This window comes from Ipomoea nil, unplaced genomic scaffold, assembly GCF_001879475.1.
Source record: "Ipomoea nil cultivar Tokyo-kokei standard unplaced genomic scaffold, Asagao_1.1 scaffold1074, whole genome shotgun sequence".
Taxonomy (NCBI): Eukaryota; Viridiplantae; Streptophyta; class Magnoliopsida; order Solanales; family Convolvulaceae; genus Ipomoea; species Ipomoea nil.
The window spans coordinates 1,335,353-1,360,457 of NW_017617502.1; the positions used below are offsets into that span (position 1 = coordinate 1,335,353).

The 25,105-nt window shown below is 38.2% G+C and overlaps 2 protein-coding genes and 1 non-coding gene across 4 annotated transcripts; 1 reads left to right on the forward strand and 2 right to left on the reverse strand.

The window, feature by feature from the left end:
• Positions 1 to 353: 353 nt before the first annotated feature.
• LOC109182846 (putative nuclease HARBI1) lies at positions 354 to 4,786 on the reverse strand. The gene is made up of 3 exons (XM_019333067.1): positions 4,771 to 4,786; positions 2,869 to 3,093; positions 354 to 1,612 (listed from the first exon to the last, which is right to left on the reverse strand). The coding sequence occupies exons 2-3, from the start codon at positions 3,041 to 3,043 to the stop codon at positions 558 to 560; spliced, it is 1,230 nt and encodes a 409-aa protein (XP_019188612.1). The 5' UTR covers positions 3,044 to 3,093; positions 4,771 to 4,786; the 3' UTR covers positions 354 to 557.
• Positions 4,414 to 24,014, forward strand: LOC109182845. 2 transcript variants are annotated; one of them, XR_002054454.1, is made up of 5 exons: positions 4,414 to 4,759; positions 4,943 to 6,390; positions 13,914 to 13,919; positions 16,602 to 16,607; positions 24,004 to 24,014. XR_002054454.1 is itself a non-coding variant. In XM_019333066.1 (2 exons), exons 1-2 carry the CDS (start codon positions 4,496 to 4,498, stop codon positions 6,014 to 6,016), a joined length of 1,338 nt encoding a protein of 445 aa, XP_019188611.1. In that variant the 5' UTR covers positions 4,414 to 4,495; the 3' UTR covers positions 6,017 to 6,657. The 2 variants fall into 2 exon arrangements, 1 of the variants encoding a protein (XP_019188611.1); XM_019333066.1 differs by lacking the exons at positions 13,914 to 13,919; positions 16,602 to 16,607; positions 24,004 to 24,014 and having other exon boundaries at positions 4,943 to 6,657.
• Positions 7,283 to 7,355, reverse strand: TRNAA-AGC. The gene has a single exon. It is a non-coding gene; the product is annotated as a tRNA-Ala (tRNA).
• Positions 24,015 to 25,105: the final 1,091 nt, after the last annotated feature.

Consider the following 25,105-nt stretch of genomic DNA (forward strand, 5'->3'; position numbering starts at 1 on the left):
ATATATCCACGCCAACGAGAGTGCCCTCGCAAAAGGGGTTGTTTGTGTTAGGATCAAACGCTTGCCACTACCGCCACATTTTCGAGAGGTGGGGCACTGGACTTGACTCTTTACCAGCCTCCGCCCAACAATTCCCCCTCCCATCACTTGCCAATTTTAAAACCTGTGACCTGGCTTTGATAGCACTTTTTAGATCAAACGCTTACCATTAAGCCAAAAGCTATAGCTCACAGCGAAGGTGCAATTTTATTTTCAAGAGACAGGGTGCTGGACTTGGCCCATCAACGGCCTCTGCCCAACAATTTGGCATGTCAGACATTGAACATGTTCCATACAAATCCTTTCCTTAACACTAAGCATAAGAGGATCAAATATTTTCATTAAGCAACCACCCCGTTTTCCCAATCTGGTTTTCACTCCTTCCTCTCTCCTTACAAGCATAAAAAAACATATTGCTTTGTTAAAAGTTAAAACAAAAACAACATAAATTGGGCATGTACATCTTGGTTGAAGCCTTGAGGATGCTCCCTTGCTCAATAACCAGAGTCAGAGTGTCATCAAGATGAATAACTACTCTTTGTATCCCGCAAGTGCTTGGCTATGTTATCTCTTATAGTTCTCCCGATTGGATCAATTTGCTTGCAGCTCTGTCCCAAATAACCGGAGTCATGATGACAAGTCAAAGCGGCATCTGGATGCAACCGGTCCCCACAATCAATTATGATATTATGAAGCAGACAACACACCAAGATAATACTAGGTAGCTTCCGTTTATCGGGTCTCCACATAACCTTACTCAGGATTCTCCAGCCGCCCTTCAATTGCGAGAACGCCTTTACTGCAAGTGATCTTGCAGTCTCATGCACCGCATTAAAATCCAACATGGCTGATGAAAGCTCCTTATCTTCTTCACAAGGAGTAATAAGCCAAGGAAGGTGAGGATAACCAAAACCACCAACTATATATTCCCTAATCTCTTGTCCTTCGAATGTCATTTTGGCACTGCCATTTAAACGATCTCCAGATTCACAAAGTTTATAAAATCCAGAGCACTTCAATAGTTTGGAAGTAGTCATGCCCCCGGGCCATCCAGTCACGATATCTAAAAATCTCATCTCGCTATCTACAATCCCTTGCAAAAGCATGCTGTAATTGTTCTCCTGATCACACCAGTCATCTGATGTTTGAACCGTGGGAAGGGTCATTATGATGTGGGTTGCATCAATTGCTCCACAACAATTAGGCAGTCCAAACGATGCTTCAAACTCTGACTTGATTTTTTCCACTTTACTCGGTTCAGGCCACTTGAGGTGATGCTTTGCACGCTCTTCAAGTGCCTCGATGAACCTCCAAGTCACCTGAGAAACGGTAGACTGCCCAACTCCAAATGAAGCTCCAACCGAAACTTGTGATTCACCAGATGCTAATCTTCTCAAGGCGATTGCAACCTGCTTCTCAACGCTAAGGAGCCTTCCCTCGATATTGATGAGACCTGAAGGGGGCCTTGAGATGAGATCCTCCCTCACAAGTGAACATATGTAATCAAAAGTCTTCTTCGAAACGCGAAAGAAGTACTTGAAACCTTCTGCCTCATCAGAAGGTATACTCAAACCTGCAATACAGAGTTGAAAAGGAGGTGTATTTATTTAACACCTCATCATGGAGGCAAAAACAAATGCAATGACTAATATAAAAACTGACAAGAAATTATATGAAAAAGAAAACCTCCAAACCTCCAATTAAATCCACCAAGGTTACCATGACTTAAAATCTTGTTCTCCTAAGGCTCCATTTAAGTCTTCAATCTAATAGGCAGTGTTGTAAAAATTGGTCTAGGCGCCGACTAGGCGCTAGGTGCCCCTAAGCCGAGGCGATTTCAGCCCTAGGCGGCTTTTAATCGGCCGGGCGACTAACCAGCTGACTAGGCACCTTAGGCGCCGAGTCGGGCGCCTAACTTGGTTGAGTTGGTGCCCAACTCGGCCGAGTTAGCACTCAACTTGGGCGAGTGGTTTGTTTTTTTTGCCTGCTCGGCTATTCCTCTTCTATATTCTTCCAACCATGTACTCAACTAACCATCTAACATATGCAGTTGACTAGTTTGGGAGATTATAACAGTCTAACAACTCACAGCCCCGAGTGGGAAAGTAGAGACAATATACTCATATTACTCGGCCGCCTAGCGCGGCGCCTAGGCTCCGGACTAGCGCCTAGCGCGTTCTACAATATTGCCAATAGGAGAAACTGAATGGAAAGGAGCAAGAAAAATATTATTCCCCTTACATTATCTTTGTCATTCAACCAACCAGCATCTAAACCTATGACTCCATTTATGTTTGTAAATTGTAATAAAGGAAAGGATCTTGATTACATTACTTTCCATTTCTCTTTTACTTTGAGTCTCCAACTCCCCATTTTAAGCCCGAGTCCTAGCTGGAAGCCTGGAACTGAGCTTGCTAACCCACAAGGAACATAATTCTACAACTCTAAAGAATCTCTCTCTCACTGTCTCTCACGCACAACAATAACAAAAAAAACCACTAATATCCTCATTTGAAGAGCCAAATCAAGATCTTAAACAGATTCATATTGCAGTAGAGAAGAACTAACCATCATAAATCCAAACAAGCATAACGCTCTTTTGATAGAAAGACCACAAGAGAAAACGAGCTACACTGGACTATTTATGAGTTTCACGTAAAATGTCAACCCCTAAAGGTGCATTCTTGAATCTTGTAATTTCAAAGTTAAAATAGAACTCCACAGAGAGTGACCTAAATCATCGAAGTTGATTCGCAAAAAAATTCTCAACCATTGCAGTTTAAGATGGAGAAGAAATTTAAGGAGAAAATGGAAGGAAGCAAGCAAAACCTGGGGATGAAGAGTTCTTGTGCCAGAAAGAATCCCACCAATCGGAATCAACTGCCTTGTTGTCTACGGGGACTGTGCTGATTATCTTGCCACTCTTGGTCTTGTTCTTGATCTTTCTTTTCTTCAATTTCTTAGCATCCTTCTTCAATTTCTTGGATTTTTTGGGCGGAGCCATCCACCAAAACTGCAGATTCGACTCCACTCCACTGGAAAAGAAATCGATTCCTAGCAGTGAAAGAGGCTTTAGTTAGCTTGCAATTATGGGCCGTAGTAATGTTTAAACCAAGCTACTAGTTTATTTCAGATTTTATGTGTATTACTTTAAGAGTTTATGTGTATTTTGTTTAAAGTTTATGTGTATTATGGTAAGAGGTTATGTGTATTCTGTTAAGAGTTTATATATATTATGATATGAGTTTATGTGTATTATGTATTATGTTAGATTATATGTATTCTGTTATGAGTTTATGTACATTTGAAATAATTTTTTTTTTCTTTTTTTTTTTTTTTGAAATTAATGATAGAAATGGGAATCGAAATTTAAAAAAATAAATAAATAAATAAAATAAACCAAAACGACGTTGTTTTAGCCAGGGCGCACGATATAATTTGTCGTAAAAAATGGCAAATTTCACAGTGGATGATGATTTAGCAGTATGGATCATAAAGTAAAATTAGGTTACGACCCTATTTGGTATAATAGTTAGTTTATAGGTCAATTTTGACTTATTTGACCACTATTAGTTGTTTGATTTGTTTAAAAATTAATATAAGTATTTGGATAATTAATTTTTGCACTCCAAAATGCTAAAATTTCAAAAAACTACTGAAAACAACTTTTTCAATTAGCTTTTTGAGCAAATAAATTATACCAAACAACTATCAACTAACAGCTAATTTACCAAACATCTTTCAGATAATGTTATCAACTAGTTATACCTTCTAATTAACCCACTCAACTAACAACCATTCACCAAACAGAGGCTATATGTTTTTTTTTTTTTTTTTTTTTTTTTGCAAGGAAGAGCCTATATGTTTTTAATTAAACTTTAGTTTAATTTGATAATATTATTTTATTTTTTAATTTTGTTTTCCCGTATACTAGTTTTATTATAGTAACACTAAAATATAATTTTAGTTATACTACAATTTGATTTGATAATTTACAATTTTACATTATTGCATGATCTCTATTTTTAGTTTAATTCTTCATATACTAGTTTAATTATAAGAACGTTGAAATATAATTTGAATTATTACAATTCACGTTCATTTGACAATATGTGTTAAATTATAAATTCGATTTTTTAGTTTCATTTTTCATACACATTAGTTTTATTATAATAACACTAAAGTATCATTTTAATTCTACTATAGTTTCATTTGACATAGTTATTGCATGAGTTATGTTTTCTAATTTCATTTTGCACATACTAGTTTAATTTTAACAACACTAAAGTATCAAGATAACTCGACTACACTTTCATTTGACGATTGTACAATATAACAGCCGGTATAAAATAGAATTCTTAGGACGGCGTCGTTTAGGTCCTCAGAATATAACGATCGTCTCCTTCGAATAGAACCCGCCGAACGGGATTAGCAGCGGCGAACGGCGAGTACAGAAATGGAAGGAGAAATGATGGAACTCGTCGAGCTCCGTTACTCGGATCTCATCCTATTATCTTCTGACAAATCCGTTGAATCAACCGAAGAAAATCAACAGTTGGAATCTATAGCCAAAATGGTAATGGAAACCCTAGGGCCAAACGGTCCGGGCCTACTTGCCATCACCGGAGTCCCCAGGACCTCAAGTCTCCGTCGAAGTTTACTTCCTTTATCCCGGAAGCTCGCACTTCTCAACAATGAAGATCGCAAAAAGCTTCTTAAGGTAACACTTACTTCATCCTTCTGTTTTCTCTACATTCCTGTAACTGCACTTAACACTTCTGTCGATCAATCATATATTTGCTTTTCATTTAATACAATCAATGACCAGAATATAATGAAATAATTTTTATTGTGAGTAATCGAGAAAGAATTTTTGTTTTTTTTTTTCCTGGTAAATTATCAGGAACATGATTTGGGGAGTGATGTTCCATTGAAGAATTTGGACAGAATTGTGTCATCATTTGCAAAGAAATTGAAGTATGACGAAAGGTTTGAGAGTAATTCTTGTAGAACAATACATCATAGAGTTGTTGAAGGAGAGGACTGTTTAGAGGTTGATCATATGGGATTCAAGAATTTAGGATATATCTTTAATGAGCTGGGGTACTGTATGATGGAGGTAGGGCTTCGTCTTGCACAGATATGTGATAAATTCGTTGGAGGACACGATCTCGAGCAGAGCTTACTGGAATCTGGCACGGCAAAAGGACGCCTTATCCACTATCATTCCACAATTGACAATCGTATCATTAAAGAATCATCTAATAGAAGTGTAAAGACGGGAGCCAAAAACAAAATTCAAATCAAGAGAAGTGAGGAAACAGGTTCTAAACGGATGGGGAGTGAGGGTTGTGATGAGGACGTGAGCGACTCTATGTTGTGGCAGCAGTGGCATTATGACTATGGCATATTCACTGTATTAACAACGCCAATGTTTATATTGTCATCTGACAATGAAGCACTAACAGAGGAAAATAATAATTTGCGCCCCATGCCTTGTGAGCGAGAATCTCCTTCCCCTAGTGGACACACATATTTGCAGATATTTGATCCCCGTAAAGATCAGGTTTTTACGGTGAAGGCACCTCCCGAGAGTTTGATAGTGCAGGTTGGGGAAGCGGCTGATATACTATCCAAGGGGAAGCTCCGAGCAACACTTCATAGTGTATGCAGACCACCCGAACCTAAAAACTTGAGCAGGGAAACATTTGTTGTCTTCTTGCAGCCGGCATGGAGCAAAAAATTATATCTGTCAGATTACCCTCTTAAGCAGTTACACTCGGATGATCAAAGTTGCGGGTTCTGTACTGAGGATGACCCCAGAGAAGAGCAGGAATTGGAGAAACTAAGTCAGAAGATTCGTAATATTGTCCCGTCACTTTCATCAAGGCTAAAAGACGGGATGACATTTGCAGATTTTTCTCGAGAAACTACCAATCAGTACTACGGCAGTAATGGCTTGCAATCGAACAGATAGCTCAAGGTTAAAACTCCTATAAACTCATGAATTGTTGTCTCTCGTGCATTTTAGTTCAAAATGGTGCTTCAATAGTCTGGGAATTCAAGACTACAACACGTATTGGACCATCTCTCTTCAAGGGTTGCTCTCTGTTGCCACATAGGAGTACATGTTGATTGAGGTAAAGACAAAAGGGAAGGGATTTGTTGAAGTGCAGTAATGAAGTGGACTTTTGGAGCAATTTTACCATTTGCGACATACAGAGTATTAAAGAAAAATCCGCTTTTTAACTAGCCAAGTAGGTTGTGGATTGTACATGGCCTTGATCACGTCTTTTTCAGTAACAAGAGGGATCGGATGGCTCATAAGGATTTGCGATAATGCAGTTCCTTGTAAAATAGAGCACAATCTATGCTACATTGAGGGTGATTATAACTAAAAGGGGCAAGCATTCTTCAACCCATGTATAGTGAATTAGTGATCAAAGGAATTGGGATTGTGCAATCTATGTTACCTAATGGTTAAAGCAGAGGGTTTTGACCTTTAAGGTCGAGGTTTCACCAAATCGTACTTGGAGCTGAGTGATTTTGTGTAAGGTATATTAGGATGGGGTGTGGGGCCTTTGGAATTGGGGATTCAACCTTTTGGGAGAAGAAGAATAGGAATGAATATATATATATATATATATATATATATATATATATATATATATATTTTTGTATTCTCTTTTCTTTTTCCTTTTGGATATTATTTTAATTTTTTAAATTGAAGTATAAGAATGGTGTAAAAGCTTTAGGCTTATTTATGCATACTATCTATTTTTGTTTTAATTGTAAAATTTTGAATCTCATTATATATATATATATATATATATATATATATATATATATATATATATATATATATATATATATATATATATATATTTTTTTTTTTGTATTCTCTTTTCTTTTTCCTTTTGGATATTCTTTTAATTTTTTAAATTGAAGTATAAGAATGGTGTAAAAGCTTTAGGCTTATTTATGCATACTATCTATTTTTGTTTTAATTGTAAAATTTTGAATCTCATTTTTTCCTTGAATAGCTATGCGGGGGGGCGGTAATTAATACGGAGTAATTATCATTTTTCATATTTATTAAGCTTCTACTTTATTGTTTGCAATTCACGCTGAAAAGTCGAGGCGCTAAACATGATTTAGTTGATAGTTTCTTCTACTAAATAGGGAAAAAAATAAAATGTCGTTGCTGCTCTTTTAGAGCACTCATGAGGCAGAAATCAAAATTTGGAGATGCGGGGTATCGATCCCCGTACCTCTCGCATGCTAAGCGAGCGCTCTACCATCTGAGCTACATCCCCATGCTTTCTTTGGTTTTACATAAATGTATATGTAGCTGAATTCCTGTAATCGATTTTTCTAATTTATTGTAGTAGAGAAGAGATATGAATTATTCAATTTGCCTCCTATTATGTTTATTATTTATTATTTGAATCACTTATTTTCTATATTGTTATCGTATAATTTAAAATTTTAACTTTTTGTGTTTAGTAATACTTTTAAGATAAGTTCTAAATATATAATATTATATACAAATACAATAAGCAATATTACAAAAAAAAAAAATTACAAATAAATTGAGGCAAGTTCAATTAACTGAACCAAATATAAAATATGAGGTAGGTAGTAGTTGTTTAATTGTGTAACACAAGACATTGTGTATTCACCATTTTGAAATCTATTTTAAGAAATTCAGATGTATTTTTTCGATTGTAGTTGGTGTATTATAAAATTATAATTATATTAAAATATCCATAAAGGAAATACGTTGACCACATGTAAAGGAAATATGTCACCAAATACACTAGCCAATTCAACCCCTGAGCTTCATAAGTCGCTAATACACTTGTCGGCGATGCAAATGGACACGGGACTTGTAATTTTAGGAAATTATTATATAAACTTTTAAGTTCTACTCCAAAATTCTACTTCCACTCCTATAGTCTATCATTGTCTGTCACGTAAGAGAGTAAAAGTGAAGAATACATGTAGAAGAATTCGTAATTTTATGCTTATTGTTGACCCAAATTTAACTAATATTTATTTGTTACGGTCTGAAATGTTAAATGTGGCTAAAAGTTCAATGTACTATTATTGATTGTTCGTTACCAATTTAACCCCTAATTACCTAGTTGTATAATGGATTTGATCCCATAAAACTATCTAACTATCAAAAACAAACTGACAAGAGAATGAAAGGGAAAGGGCAAGAATGATGATCGGAATTTTGAGGCAGAAGGAGGGAATAAAGGTATATGACTTGTCGTTTTTTTAGTCCTGAAGTGTCAAGAAAAGGCTATGGTCCCATATCCTCATTGTTAAAGTTAGCTCTTTCATTCTCTTTGCGCTTTTCAATTTTATTATTATTATTATTATTTTTTTAAAATTTTTTGGCAGAGATGATCTGATTATCGTTGAATAGACCTGGTTGTCAAGCAACATAACTGTAATTCTCCCAAATGAGAGGTCACATGTTCGAATTTCAGTGGGGTAGAAAATATGATCCTTACATGGAGCTAACAAAATTTTCGACGAGAGACTCGTAAATATATTTCTGTATTCGGATAGAAATTGCAGACTTTCTCGTAAATTAAAGAAAATGAATGCACAATAATAATCATGCATGTTATCTTGAAAGAATATAAATTGGATTATATATTTTTTAAAATATAAAAACTTCAAGTCAAGTTGCACTATGGTGGAAATAACACAAGTACACATGATGGGTATATCAACCTCTTTCTCTCCTTGCAGTGAAGTTTTCAAGTATGGATTTTGAGAAGATGGCTCAACTGTTGTGATTACTTTGTAAAGTGAAAGAAGTTGAGTATGTATTTTCACTAGACTTGTTCTCTGTTGTTGGAATGATTTCAAATCTACATTTTTTCTTCTTTTTCTTCTTGTGGGCCTTAACAAAAAAAAAAATAAAAAATAGAGGTGTGTATACTACCCTTTTACGGTCTTGACATTCAGAGCAATAAGATGCATTACTATTCTCTTAATAATTTGGAGGTATTTTGAAATGGCCATAATAATTCTGATACTGTTTGACCATTATTTTTTTGGACCCTTAGCTAGCTTACTCTTTAAGAGCAATATTATCATTTGAGGATATTAGGAGAGAATGTAAGAGTATTAGGAAAGAGAATGTGGGAGGAAAGAAAAAAAAAAAAATCAAAACTGACTTTTTATTAAAAAAAAATGATATAAAAAACATGATTAGGCGCGCCTGACGCGCCCGTGTGGGCGGCTGCTGTGCGCAAAACGCGCACAGCAGCCCATGCTTCTATGATATTTCTCTTCCCTTGGGAAGATAAATATCTCTACCCTTGGCAGGGATGCTTTATATATCAATTTCTCTCTTATTGGCTCTCTCACTTCCATGTAGGCAAAGATTTCTTGAATACCGTGAATGCTTCTCTGATGGGGATGCTCTAAGTGACACTAAAAGCATCCACGCTTCTGGATTTTATGGAGTTTTTGTATACCAAAAAATTAAGAAATGGGTTTTAACAAGTGAGGGAATGAGTTTTTTTTCAGGGCGCGTATAGTGCACACCCCTGCTGGATGGACTTAAAAGTGCTTCGTTAAGTGCGTATCATAGTGATGTATTACAACGTAGTATCTGTTCGTAACTACTTTCTCACCCTACTACCGCACCGCCTCAATTGAGGCTCAAACTCACAACCTCCTATATGGGAGTCCAACCCGGGTGCCATCTGAGCACAAGGTGCTTGACATATGAGTTGATTTAATTAAGCTATTTGGCCAAATAATTTAATCAACGACTCAATTTATTCAATTGAGCTAATTATTGAACTAGCGGGCCGGGTTCAGTTAACTTGAATAATTCCTTCAATATGACACAAGTAACAAAACAAATTATTGCCAACTAAACTAAACTCATAGTAAACTAAAAACAAACATGTAGGGGTAATTTTTGCCGCTTGGTTAAAGATACAAACTTGTAATCACTCCGCGCGTAGCTTGTCAATTCGTGCCGGCCAAGCTCGCATTTACACGGGTCAAAAATTTTAGGTCCTAACTCACCTCATTGCTAGACAGTTTAGACAATATAGGGTTGGCTCACGGGTTTCGACCCTGATAGGGATTATCTCCTACCGAATAGTAACCACATTTGGTCGGTGTCGAGTCCTGTACTTGAGTAGAGCCCGATCCGACCATCACCGACCCAGACTGCTCGCATACCCGACCTAAATTCAGACCGAGTGCGGTCCGACTAACTAAGTGAAGGGCAATAACAATCGCCCTGCCCCAACCACCTAAGGTCGGGATATTGATCACCCGACCTGTCACACTTAGAGCCCAAGGCTTAGTTCCTTTAGCCTAACTCGCCAGCGCCACACCCAAAGGAATCAGGAATATTAGGATACACGAACGAGCTAGATTAGGCCGCGATCTTGCCCTATGCATGTGCTCCACGTGCCACGCACGCCGAGAGACCGATAATTATTCCATCTCCCCCCTATAAATACCGCATTCAATGTGAGGAGAGGGGGCTTTTGGCAATTTCTACACACTAACGTTTAGCTCGGGAACCTCTGACTGACTATCAAGTCATCCGAGCTCAAAGACGTAAACCAACAAGCAGATTAGGTAAAGAGACCGTAGCTGGAACCGATCCTAGCACCGGGCAACGAGTAGTAGAAACTCCGTATTTACTACACCGGGCGCACTTTGACACCCCTAATTAGTATGACAACAATTTGAATAGAGAAAATCCACTAAAGGTCCTCCGAGTTTGAGGCATTACCAGTTTTGGTCCTCAACTTATAAGTCTACCATAATAAGTCCTCCAACTTTTTTAAAACTACCACTAATTGAAGAGTAAATACTCAACATGGTCCATCGACTATAGCTAAATTCACAAATTGGTCCTCGACTTTCAATTTCAACCAATTAAGTCCTTAACTTTGTAATTTTGACACGATTTGGTCCTCCATCTATTTGACCGTTTGTTGACTGCGATCTTTGAGGATATATATGTAGTTTCACGTGCAAAGCTCAAGAGAACGCTCTTGGAGGTGACATCGTTGTTTCGGAGGGGGAAGTGCTTCTCCGCTTGCTACTTGGGGATCACGAGCCGGATTAGCTTAGAGAACGTTCTTGAAGGTGACAACGCCGTTTCGGAGGGGGAAGTACTTCTCCGCTTGCTGCTTGGGGATCCCGAGCTGGTTCAGCTTGCCTACATCGCTTGGAGTCACGACTTTCTCGAAGAGCCACTCCAAGGACTTTGGTGATTTATCTATCAAAAGCTATAATCTCTCTGGCATGGGGTGCAGCGCCGACAGTGGATTCAAATGCAACAGTGCGGTCTAGAAATGCAATCGGAACCTTAAAAAACCGATGATGGACCATGACATTACATATATATCCTAAAAAGGCGCAGTCAACAAACGGTCAAATAGACAAAGGACCAAAATTGTGTTAAAATTGCAAAGTTAAGGACTTAATTGGTTGAAATTAAAAGTCGAGAACCAATTTGTGAATTTAGCTATAGTCGAGGGACCATTTTGGGTATTTACTCCTAATTGAACTTTGAATTTGAGATGCTACCAACTTTGGACTTTAGTCCTCAACTTACAAGCTTATCACAACATGTCCTCCAACTTTTCTAAAGCTACCACAAATAGGTTTTATTTTTTTTTATTTTTTAAATGAGTCCAAAAAATTGTTCTATAATTAAAAAAAACACTTATTCGATCTAAATGTACATACTACATATTATGTATTTTGGATTATATAGGTATTAGTTTGATATATTATTGAATATAATATCAAATACTATAAAATGTATTTCTATAGTATTCAATCACGAATATAATTTTATTTTCTTATGTTAAGTTATATGTGTCATTTAAAAACAAATGTTAAAATTTACCAATTTATTTTCACAGTCATGAAATTAAACTATCCAATTGTAAACCCTAAATATTAATTCATAAAAAATCAACGAAAGTCTATTAATGGTAACTTTAGAGAAGTTAGAAGATTTATATTATGATAGGCTTGTAAGTTGAGGACTAAAGCAAGTAGTACCTCAAACTTAGATAGAGGACCGACTTATATCGGTGTATTTAGCATGACTAAAATTGAGTATGTAGAGGGGGCGGGAGAATGTTACAGCAAAATGGGTAGAAAATGACGCATTGAGGCACGCCAGTAGGAGCGGGGAACAGAAAAGAAGGATCAGATCGGAGCTGAGATGCGAATTGCAGAGGGCAGAGGGCAGAGGTTGGTCGAGTAAGTAGTGGCAGTTTGTACTGTGACGTTAACAATTCAGGCAAGCTAAGGTGTTTGGTTGGTATGCATGCGCCATGCGGTGCACTTGCTTCTCATTTCTGGTGCATCAGCGATATGATGCCCGACAATTCTTCCTGTCTGTCCATCCTCATTCATCAAATTCTTCACCAATTCGAACATTTAATAGTGACTGCTCTTCTTTTTCTTCCATTCCTTTTATCTTGCCTGCCACCTTTTCCTTCAACATTGAAACTCACAATTTTAGGAATATGTCTTGTTTGAGATTGTCTCATTATGAGATATATAATACTTTTGAATTAAAATGTAATTTTTTTAAAAAATTTATTACATTTTAACTAAAAAGTATTACACGTCTTACGTAATTGTCTAATGAATAAGTTAGAAAACTTAGACAAATTATGACATATGTGTTTAATGAATACCAGAAGTCGCAACAATCTTCTTCTTAACTAAATGAGGCTTTTCAACCAAGTGATGACATACCTTATATACCTCAACCTCCAAAGAAAGGGAAACAAAAAGGTGTTGATAGGGATTTCATAAAGTAGGAAAAAATTATAATTTATGTTCATCCATATCATACCAATTATCAATGTCACCCCTAAATTCTTAGTGGTGTAAATGTTGTCCCTCAATTTTTAAAATGGTACATATATTGTTGAACAACTTGAGAATGGTGGTGAGGATGATGAGTTTGATATGCTTAATAAGTGGAAAACAAATGCACATAGACTTCCCATTAGAGCTGGCCAAACTCCGGGCCCGGTCCGATCCTGGGCCTCGTTCAGCACAGCTCGGGATCGGCCCATAGTATACCGGGCCGGTTCCGGTTAGGCCCGGGATTTGTTATATTTTTTTAAATATATAATTTTTTTTATATAAATTGATATATTTTGTTTAAAACAAGATTTGAACCCTTGACCTCATAGTAATGAATTTAAATCCTTTCCAATTAAGCTACTACAATCTCTTAATACATTAATACTAATTAATAAATATATATACACATTACACATTACACATTAATATATATATATATATATATATATATATATATATATATATATATATATACACACACACACACACACACATTAATATTTTTAAATGACGTTAATATACACATACAAATTAATATTTTTGTTAAAAATAATATTTTAATTATTAATCTCAAAATCTAAAATTAACATGATTTTCTACTAATTAAAATTTATAAATGACGTTAAATACATTTAAACTTGTAGTCTTGTACTATTAAAACTTTATATAAGACTTAATATTATTTGATAACTTATAAATATTATAAAATGTAGTATAGTTTATAAAGTTCATTTGATTTTTACTCACTAAATTATGTTAGAGTGATAAATTAAAAATTTATAAAAGACTTTTAAATTGGGTTTGCTTTTAATTTATGGAGAATTGTTGTGAGTAGAAGTAAGAGAGTGTAGGATTAAGAATTTTTTGTGTGATAAAAATGTTGGTACCGTTGGTAGGAAAATAAATAATAATCAAATAAAATTGACTATTATTTTCTGGAAAGAAGGGAAGAAAAGATGAAGAAAAGTGGCTAGTGTTTGGTGTTGGGTTTTTGCAAGAGTCGAGTGAGCACTCTTTCCTTAAAACCTTATTTGCCACCTCCCGTAGATGCTAGGAGCGTTGTGGCCTAGGCTTCCCAGGATAAAACTTGCTATGATCCAATGTTTGAGCATTCAAACAAAGGATCCGGCGAGCAAGACAATGACTATGAACACAGTATAGCTAAAGAAAGAGTAGAAGCAGAGATTTTTGAAGCTGGAAAAGTATACTTTCGTGCTATGTAAAGCTGTGTGTTTTACTCTACTGCCTCTACCCTCTCTTATATAGGGTTGAAGGAGCCAATAGCCTTTATTATGGCAATTAAAGATGACATTAAAGCTGCCTTCCAACAGCTATAACAGCAGGCCACTACCTGGGAATTGAATTCAGAATTCAAAATTGGAATTAATAGACAATTAATTCCGTAACAGATGAATTCAATCCCCTCAACAGTCAGAACTTTCGAGTTCCAGACCGTTAGCGTACAGGGTCCGGTCTGCTGTTGCACGAGAGTTGTGCTCTCGGTGCACCACAACCTCTCATGCTCTCTTGTAGCACGAGAGTAGGCCAAGTGGAAAATGATACCGAAGTTTGGCATAACTTAGCCCGCAAGGCCAGCCAATTTTCGGACGACATTCGTGCCCCTAGGTGCCGGCGCACACGAGCTCGGGCTTGAATCAAGCCCTTTTCAATCTTTGCTAGTTGGAATTTGATTTGCACCCCCCCCCCCCCCCCGCACGAGAGAGCCTCTATGCTATACAATTCTACAAGCTTCAAAAGAGCTCTTGTATATAAGGGGGGAAAATCTTCATTCCAAAGCAATGTGGGACAAAAGCACACTTTTTCCCTTCATTTTCCAACTCAAATGGGTCTACTTTGAGAATCAATATCTCATTCACCCATTATCCGTTTTGAGCGTACAATATATCGATCTCTTCGTCTCACTACGAAGAATCCGAATCCACTTTGACCCGACCCAATTCGGAAGTGGACCCCACTGATAATTGTACCACAAAATAGCCACTTAACATGCCATTTTATGCCATTTTAAGCTATTTTTTCCAACAATCCCCCACATGAATGAAAAATTGATTTTCGGGGTATTTTGAAATCGGAAACAACTGTGTTCAAACGGTCGATCCCTGCATAGGATAGGTAGGGAGTCACTATACCCTTTGAACCTTCCCTCGTAAAGACATGTTTACTCTACTGGCTGTACGGTAGAACGCGATGTCTTTGAACCGACTGCCGTTTGTGTAGACGATGACATATCTCACACAAGAATCTCCCAACCATGCTCTTGCTCTCATGAGTGTGCCCGTTTTGGTCATGGGTCACCGTTCCTGGTTCTGCGAGAGTTTCTAAAGAATTGTGCCCAACAATTCTCCTTTGAAGCGACCCTCACTTCTCTCTAACATAGGTGATTCTTTCTCGAGTATCCCGCATACTCAAGAATCATTAAAGCATTAATATGCTAGCCTCTTGCGGGAGTCACTGTTTTAACGAGGAGTGGTAGGGAGTCCGAGACCCCCACAGTGATGCGCTCCGTTCCATAATTTAGTTGTCCCATTGAACCTAGGTGCCAGCTAGGTTGGGTATCCACTATAGAACTTTTTAGTCCAAGGGCAGTAGACCCATTCCTCGTGTCAACTTCTCCACAACTTCTCTTCCTAACCCTTTGGTCAGCGGATCCGCTATATTGTCTTTTGACTTTACGTAGTCAATCGAGACAACACCAGTTGTGAGCAGTTGTCTAATGGTATTATGTCTACGACGCACATGTCTAGACTTACCATTATACATATGACTCTGTACTCTCCCAATTGTGGCTTGACTATCGCAATGCACACATATTGGAGGTACCGGTCTTTCCCAATTAGGAATATCCTCTATAAAATGGCGTAGCCATTCAGCCTCTTCACAACCTTTGTCCAAGGCTATCAGCTCAGATTCCATCGTGGATCTAGCTATCACAGTTTGCTTAGAGGATTTCCATGCAACGGCTGCACCGGCTAGTGTAAACACGTAGCCACTCGTGGACTTAGAGTCCTTAATATCAGATATCCAGTTCGCGTCGCTATACCCTTCAAGTACGGCGGGATATCTCCCATAGTGCAGTCCAAGATCACGAGTATACCTCAAGTATCTCATAACCTTTACTATTGCCTTCCAGTGCATGGCACCGGGGTTACTCGTATATCTACTGAGTTTACTAACCGCATAGGCAATATCCGGCCTAGTACAGCTCATAAGATACATCAAACTACCAATGACCCGAGCATATTCCACTTGTGAAATACCTTCTCTGTGGTTCTTGGTTAGGTGAATATTTGTATCAAATGGTGTCCTAGCCACTTGACTATCATCCTTGTTAAATTTCTCAAGGATTTTGTCAATATAATGTGATTGGTTTAACACGAGACCATCAGGTCTTCTAATGATTCTAATCCCGAGGATTAAATCGGCCAAACCCATATCCTTCATGTCAAATCTTGCATTTAACATGTTTTTGGTAGACTTGATCATCCGATCATTACTACCAACGATGAGAATATCATCGACATATAAACAAAGGATGACATAGCCGTCTATCGTTTCCTTAACGTAGACGCATTTGTCACTTTCGTTTATTTTAAACCCGTTAGTTAACATCGCGTGGTCAAACTTCTCGTGCCACTGCTTAGGCGCTTGTTTTAAACCATAGAGCGATTTAACCAACTTACACACTTTCCTCTCTTGGCCCGGAACCACGAACCCTTCGGGTTGTTCCATATAGATTTCCTCATCTAATTCGCCATTTAGGAAAGCGGTTTTCACATCCATTTGATGGACTTCCAAGTTCCGCAGTGCGGCTATGGCAAGTATCATCCTTATGGAGTTTATTCTCGTCACGGGAGAATACGTGTCGAAGTAATCGAGGCCCTCGCGTTGCCTGTAACCCTTGATTACAAGCCTAGCCTTATACTTCTCGATGGAACCGTCCGGTTTCATCTTCCTTTTAAAGACCCACTTGGATCCTAAGGGTTTACTACCCGGAGGAAGATCAACCAGTTCCCAAGTGTGATTCTGTAGAATAGAATCCACTTCACTTTTTATAGCCTCTTTCCACATTGGTCCTTCCGTAGAAGTCACAGCTTCTACATACGTTCGAGGCTCGTTCTCTATCAAACAAGATAGAAAATCGGGTTCATTTTCTAATAAACAAGTTAGAGTACCCGAATCGTACTCTAACAAGTAAGTTAGAAAATCAGGACCGAATGATTTTCCAACTCTCGCCCGCTTACTGCGTCTCGGCTCGAGCTCGAGTTCTCTCTCGGATTCCCCACTATCATTATCCATAGTTTCGTCAAACGTTCGTTTTGATGTACTTGGTCCCTCGTTGGACCTACAAGGAAATATATTTTCGAAAAAATATGCATTCCTTGATTCTATTATCGTGTTCTCGTGTACATCCGGATTATTGGACTCGTGTACTAAGAACCGATAAGCACTACTATTATGTGCATAGCCAATAAAGATACAGTCCACCGTCTTAGGACCTATCTTTACTTTCTTAGGTGTTGGCACCAAAACTTTGGCAAGACACCCCCACACTTTCAGGTACTGGTAGGAAGGTTTCCTACCGTTCCACAGCTCATAAGGAGTCTTATCGAGCTTCTTTCGGGGTACCTTATTCAAAAGGTAGTTACTTGTCAAAATCGCCTCACCCCAAGCATCTTGAGGTAGGCCCGAACTTATAAGCATCGCATTCATCATATCTTTCAATGTACGATTCTTTCGTTCGGCAACACCGTTCGATTGAGGTGAGTAAGGTGCAGTACGCTCGTGTATTATCCCTACACTCGCACAGAAGTCACCAATAGGTGCTTCGTACTCACCACCTCGATCACTTCCAACCTTCTTAATTCTCCGATTAAGTTGGTTTTCCACTTCATTCTTATAAAGAACGAATTTATCAACGGCTTCATCTTTGCTCTTAAGCAAATACACATAGCAGTATCGTGTGCTATCGTCGATAAATGTGATAAAATACTTATTACCACCTCTCGTTTGTATCGATCTAAAATCGCACAAATCACTATGGATTAATTCTAGTGGTTCAGTTTCCCTTTCAACCGACTTGAAAGGTACTTTCGTTAGTTTTGCCTCAACACAAATTTCACACTTGTTATTTGTGTCAATTTGAAAGTTAGGAATATGGTCCATGCTAATTAATCTACACATAGAATTAAAATTAACATGACCTAGTCTACCATGCCATAAATTGGAAGACTCAAGCAAGTAAACAGAATTAACTTTGCTTTTATTGATAACAGGAATTACACTGAGCTTAAACAGCCCATCAGTTACATATCCTTTACCAACAAACATTCCTAACTTGGACAAAACTACTTTGTCTGACTCGAACACCATGCGAAAGCCATGCTTGTTCAACAGAGAGCCAGACACAAGATTCTTCCTCAGCTCAGGAACATACAGCACGTTGTTCAACGTCAGTTCCTTCCCGGAAGTCATCTTCAGAACCACCTTGCCCATGCCTTCCACAGCAGACTGAGCAGAGTTTCCCATCCACACCTTTTCACCTTCAACGGTCTCAAAGAGTCAAAGGTGTTGAACATCTCTCGGTTGCAACACAAGTGCCTGGTTGCACCGGTATCAATGAACCACTCACGAGGGTTTGAGCCCACGAGGTTCACCTCGGTCACCATAGCCGAAAGGCTAATCTCGACCTCCTTCTGACTGCTATCTCCAACAACATTGGCTTCAGAACTCTTGTTCTTCTTCCTTGGAGCCTTGCATTCAGATGCTCTGTGGCCATGCTTGCCACAATTGTAGCATTCACCAGGAAACTTGTTCTTGGTAACGCCACCTTTCGGACCTAGCTTTCGCTTGTCCTTCTTGTTCCTCTTTGAGCTCTTACCGTGCTCCACAACGTTGGCCTTAGCGCCAACAACGATAGGAACTTTCCTATCATTCGTCCTGTTTAGGGGTGAGCATAAATACCGAAAAACCGACAAAACCGATGACCGATAACCGAACCGCCCGAAATTTTCGGTTTTCGGTCGGTCATCGGTTATGAGAACAAAAAAAAAGTCGGTTATTCGGTTAATCGGTTATTCTAGCGGTTATTGTAGGTTCAAAACCGCGGTCACCGAATAACCGATAGTATATATGTATATATTATATATATAATATAATTTATAATTCAGTTTTCCCTCTTATAAGTTATAACAAATATAACAAAATTATAATTGTTTTATATATGTTTTCTCTCATCGCAGAGTCCAGAGACGCAAACCCTAAAGTCCTAAACCATTAACCACAGTCCACAAACGCAGCTGCCACTGCCAGTCGCTAGATTCGCATCCCGTCGCTCTCCGAGTCTCCGCCGACCACCGCTACCTGCCTACCTCTCCGGCGAGACTCGGCCGAAGCCCTCTCTCCCATCACCGGTCGTCGATCCTCGCCTCCGCCAGTCAGATTCATCACAGTCGCTAGTTCATATCAGCCTCGCTCGGTGGCTCGGTGCCTCCACTCTCAACATCCTTCAGGCTTCAACCCTTCACGGTTCTCACTTCTCATAACCGATTAGCCTTCACCCATCTCAGATTCTCAGATTCTTGGTTCTTCCCCTCTTCTAAGTTCCAACTATCAAAGGATTCAAGGTAAGTTACATACTAATTTTATAATTTATATTTGTTCAATTAAGTTCACAGTTTCATTTATATTTATTTTCAAAAAATTGCAGTGTTTCACTGTTTCGGCTCCAGAAAACCTGAATCCCAGAATCTAGATTCATCACAATCAAGCTCCAAAATTGAACAATTTATTCAAGGTAATTTCTGATTTTTGTTTTCTTTAAATTTATGTTAGATTGTATGAATTTTTCGTTAAGTTGTATGAACTTTTCAATTTTCATTATTTCAATTTTAATTAGGCTGTATGAAATTTTCAATCAATTCAGTTTTGTATTCACTAGATTATATTTTGTATGAACATTTCAAAATGAAAAGGCACTAAGGCAGTATGAATTTTTCATTAGGAATTTCAATTTTTAACTTTGGCAGTATAAGTTTTGACCTTTTCATTTTTTCAGTTTTTAATTTTAGTATTAAATTATTCTTTTAATTATAGATGTCAACAAATCCAACAATGAGATCCATGCATATTGATGATGATATTGATATGGATGATGATTCGGTTGAAAAAGAGCCAGATATTTCACTAACTGTTGCGACGGAGGCTAATGAGGAAGTAAACAAATCTAAGAAAAGAAAGGCTAGCCGACAAAAATCTGAGGTATGGGAACATTTTACTAAATTTAGTAATGAGAAATGTGAGCGAAAAGCTAGATGCAATTATTGTCAGAAAGAATTGTTTGCTGATCCTAAACTAAACGGCACTAGTTCACTAAAAGCCCATGTTAGAAGCTGCCCGAAAATGCCCCGTGCTAGTAGTGACCCTAGCCAAACTGAATTGCTTGAAGGGGAAGGATCACTAGGTTGTGTGAAGTATAGTGCTGAGGCACTTAGAGCGAGCATTGTTGAAATGATTATAAATCATGAAATCCCCTTCAAGTTTGTTGAATTTAAGGGTTTTAGAAAATGCTTGTCTATTGCTTGTCCAAGGTTTAAGGTTCCATCACGATGGACTATTGCTAGGGATTGTTATGGTATGTATTTGGATGAGAAGCAAAAGTTGTCTAAGTTTATGCATATGTCTTCACTAAGGGTATCACTTACCACGGACACTTGGACATCATTGCAAAGAGAAAATTATATGTGTCTTACTTGTCACTTTATTGACAATAATTGGAGCTTGCAAAAAAGAATAATTAATTTTTGTCCAATTAATAGTCATAAAGGTGAAGATATTGGTAAGATGATTGAAAAATGTTTGCGTGATTGGGCAATAGACAAGGTTTTCACAATTACCGTGGATAATGCTAGTTCAAATGATGTGGCTACTCAATACTTGAAAAGGAAATTGAACAATGTTAGTGGAACTATCTTAGAGGGCAAATTTATTCACATGAGATGTGTTGCACACATTATTAATTTGGTTGTCACGGACGGGTTGAAGGAAGTGAATGAATCAATTGCTCGTGTTAGATCCGCGGTGAAGTATGTGAGGCAATCACCGGCTAGATTGCATAGGTTTAAAGAATGTATAGACTTGGAAAAAATTCAATCTAAATCTTTGTTGAGCATGGATTGTAGCACTAGGTGGAATTCTACCTACTTGATGTTAGATGCGGCTCAAAAATTTGAAAGAGCATTTGAGAGATTTGAAGAGCTTGACCACAATTATAAGCATGAGCTCGTGTTGAATGGTGGCACACCCAAAGAAGAGGATTGGGGAAATGTTAGGAAAGTAAGCAAGTTTTTGCAACGTTTCTATGAATTCACATTGAAAGTTTCCGGAACTACATATGTGACTAGCAATGTTTACTTTCCTGAAATTTGTGAATTGTATTGTACTTTGTGTGATTGGATTAAGAGTAATGACGAACAGTTTTGCGCTATGGCCAAAAGAATGAAGGAGAAATTTGACAAATATTGGGGGAATGTTGAGAGGATGAATATGATACTTTATGTTGCAACTGTTCTTGACCCTAGAAGGAAATATGTGTTTGCTGATTTTTGCTTCAAGAGAATGTATTCACCTGATCAAGCTTCAATATTGTCTTCTAACCTTAGAGAAGTAACTAGTAAGTTGTTTGTTGAATACCATGGGTTGTTGAAAGTTTCACAATGTGAGGGTAGCAATTTTACTCAACCAACGAGTGCCACTAATGCAGATGGGTCGAATAGTGATAGTCCACTAAACATTGTAACTGACTTTGAAAAGTATTTGGTTGAAATTGGACTTGGGCAGCAAAAAAATGAATTGGATAAATACATCAATGAAGAGCTTGATACTCAGAATGGTGGTGGTGAATTTCATATTCTCCGTTGGTGGAAAGAAAATGCTCATAGATTTCCCATTCTATCATGTATGGCTCGTGATGTATTGGCAGTTCCTATATCAACTGTCGCATCTGAATCTGCATTTAGTACCGGTGGACGTGTGCTTGATACTTATAGGAGTTCATTAACTCCTAAAATTGTACAAGCTCTTGTGTGCACTCAAGATTGGTTACGAGAAGAAAACACCATTTCAATGACTGATTTAGTTGAGCATGATGTTGGAGAGATGTATAAACTGGACGTGGGTGAGTATCAAAATCATTACTTTATTTTAAATAATATAATTTTCTTATTGTTTTTCTTTATTTAATGTTTGTATTTTTTATATGATTTAGATATGTCAAAGTTGAGGTTGGATCCTGTGATTGATTAGAAAAGCAAGATGCAAGAAGAATATAATTGACTATGTAAGTTAATATTGTATGTGTGTATGTTTATGTTTATTTATTATGTATTAATTATAATATTCATATATCATATATTAACTTTTGATTATCTTTTGGATGCAAGTAAGCAGGTCTTGATGAAGATTGGCATTTGGATATTGGGCAGTGTTGGAACTTGTTTTCTTTTTCCTTTTTGAATTTGTATGCAACTTTGGCTATGCAGATTGGAACTTTGGACCTTTGGCAATTGGCAGTGTTGGATGTTTGGAACTTGGAAAGTTGGAATTATGAACTATGAACTATTGAACTTGGCACTTGGTAGTGGCAGTGTTGTTTATTGTTTATTGTAGTTGGAATGTTTATTGTTTAAGACTTAAGTGGCACTCTGGCAGTGTTGTTGAACTTGAATGTTTGGTGTTTATTGTTTAAGACTTTAAGTATTAAACACTTTGGTAATGATGTATGTTTTATTAATTTTATTTTTAAGACACAATGAAATCTAATGCTAATTCACGGTTTTTCGGTTACCGCAATAACCGACCGAAACCGACATAATCGGTTTCGGTCGGTTATTAGTATATGTTCGGTCGGTTACGGTCGGTTATGGAGTGTTAAAAATTATGATCGGTTATCGGTCGGTTATTGATCGTAACCGACCGATGCTCACCCCTAGTCCTGTTCCCTTCCTCAATCCTGAGTCGCTGGATCAGGTCCTCCAGATTCATCTCCTTTCGCTTATGCTTAAGGTAGTTCTTGAAGTCCTTCCACCCTGGAGGCAACAAATGGATCACAGATCCCACTTGGAAGGCTTCACTTAGCACCATGCCCTCGTCACGGATCTCATCAAAGATTAATTGCAAATCTTCTACCTGACTTAGCACGGTCTTTGAATCAACCATTTTGAAGTCGAGGAATCGGCCAATTACAAATTTCTTTGAGCCAGCATCCTCACTTCGGTATTTATGATCCAAAGCTTCCCACAACGCTTTTGATGTGCTTATCTTTCGATATACATCATATAGCGTGTCACACAATCCGTTCAGGATGTAGTTTCGGCAAAGGAAGTCCGAATCCTTCCAATAGCCAACTGCCATCACGGATTGTGCATCTTGTTCCTTCAACTCAGGAACACTCTCGGACAAGAACCTTGCCAGGCCGAGAGTTGCTAGGTAGAACAACATTTTCTGTTGCCACCTCTTGAAGTTCGAACCAACACCGGTGAACTTCTCCGGCTTTTCAGCCGAACCACTCGGTACCGAAGGTACCCGAGACATGGGAATATATCCCTCAGTGCTCCCACCATCTTGTGAACCAACGTTCATTGGTGTAGCTTGGGAATTAGCAACATTGTTGCCATTCCCTCCACTGTTATCCGCAACAACGTTATTGTTGCCGTTTCTTCCATTGTTGTCCGCAACCACATTATTGTTGCCGTTTCTTCCATTGTTGTCCGCAACAACATTATCCTCCCCATCAATTGGCAGTACGTGATGCTCTATTTTCTTCAAGGAAATTCGGAGAAGACCACCAACGGGAAAACAAATATATAAGGTTTTAAGACTGTTGGTACCGTTGGTAGGAAAATAAATAATAATCAAATAAAATTGACTATTATTTTCTGGAAAGAAGGGAAGAAAAGATGAAGAAAAGTGGCTAGTGTTTGGTGTTGGGTTTTTGCAAGAGTCGAGTGAGCACTCTTTCCTTAAAACCTTATTTGCCACCTCCCGTAGATGCTAGGAGCGTTGTGGCCTAGGCTTCCCAGGATAAAACTTGCTATGATCCAATGTTTGAGCATTCAAACAAAGGATCCGGCGAGCAAGACAATGGCTATGAACACAGTATAGCTAAAGAAAGAGTAGAAGCAGAGATTTTTGAAGCTGGAAAAGTATACTTTCGTGCTATGTAAAGCTGTATGTTTTACTCTACTGCCTCTACCCTCTCTTATATAGGGTTGAAGGAGCCAATAGCCTTTATTATGGCAATTAAAGATGACATTAAAGCTGCCTTCCAATAGCTATAACAGCAGGCCACTACCTGGGAATTGAATTCAGAATTCAAAATTGGAATTAATAGACAATTAATTCCGTAACAGATGAATTCAATCCCCTCAGCAGTCAGAACTTTCGAGTTCCAGACCGTTAGCGTACAGGGTCCGGTCTCAACTTTCGACCTCATCCAGTTTCGGCCCTTGCACCTCTCGTGGACTCTGTTGCACGAGAGTTGTGCTCTCGGTGCACCACAACCTCTCGTGTAGCACGAGAGTAGGTGGCTGTTGCACGAGAGTTGTGCTCTCGGTTCGGTCAGAACCGAACCAAGTGGAAAATGATACCGAAGTTTGGCATAACTTAGCCCGCAAGGCCAGCCAATTTTCGGACGACATTCGTGCCCCCAGGTGCCGGCGCACACGAGCTCGGGCTTGAATCAAGCCCTTTTCAATCTTTGCTAGTTGGAATTTGATTTGCACCCCCCCCCCCCCCGCGCGCGAGAGAGCCTCTATGCTATACAATTCTACAAGCTTCAAAAGAGCTCTTGTATATAAGGGGGGAAAATCTTCATTCCAAAGCAATGTGGGACAAAAGCACACTTTTTCCCTTCATTTTCCAACTCAAATGGGTCTACTTTGAGAATCAATATCTCATTCACCCATTATCCGTTTTGAGCGTACAATATATCGATCTCTTCGTCTCACTACGAAGAATCCGAATCCACTTTGACCCGACCCAAATCGGAAGTGGACCCCACTAATAATTGTACCACAAAATAGCCACTTAACATGCCATTTTATGCCATTTTAAGCTATTTTTTCCAACAAAAAATAAATTGAGTAAGGGC

What these genes read in the sequence shown, in the direction of transcription:
- LOC109182846 (XM_019333067.1), bottom strand. Translation starts at nt 3,043, where the DNA reads ATGGCTCCGCCCAAAAAATCCAAGAAATTGAAGAAGGATGCTAAGAAA. An exon ending in CAAGAACTCTTCATCCCCAG is followed by an intron (nt 1,613 to 2,868) that starts GTTTTGCTTGCT and finishes TCTGTATTGCAG; the next exon opens with GTTTGAGTATACCTTCTGAT.
- LOC109182845 (XM_019333066.1), top strand. Translation starts at nt 4,496, where the DNA reads ATGGAAGGAGAAATGATGGAACTCGTCGAGCTCCGTTACTCGGATCTC. An exon ending in ATCGCAAAAAGCTTCTTAAG is followed by an intron (nt 4,760 to 4,942) that starts GTAACACTTACT and finishes GTAAATTATCAG; the next exon opens with GAACATGATTTGGGGAGTGA.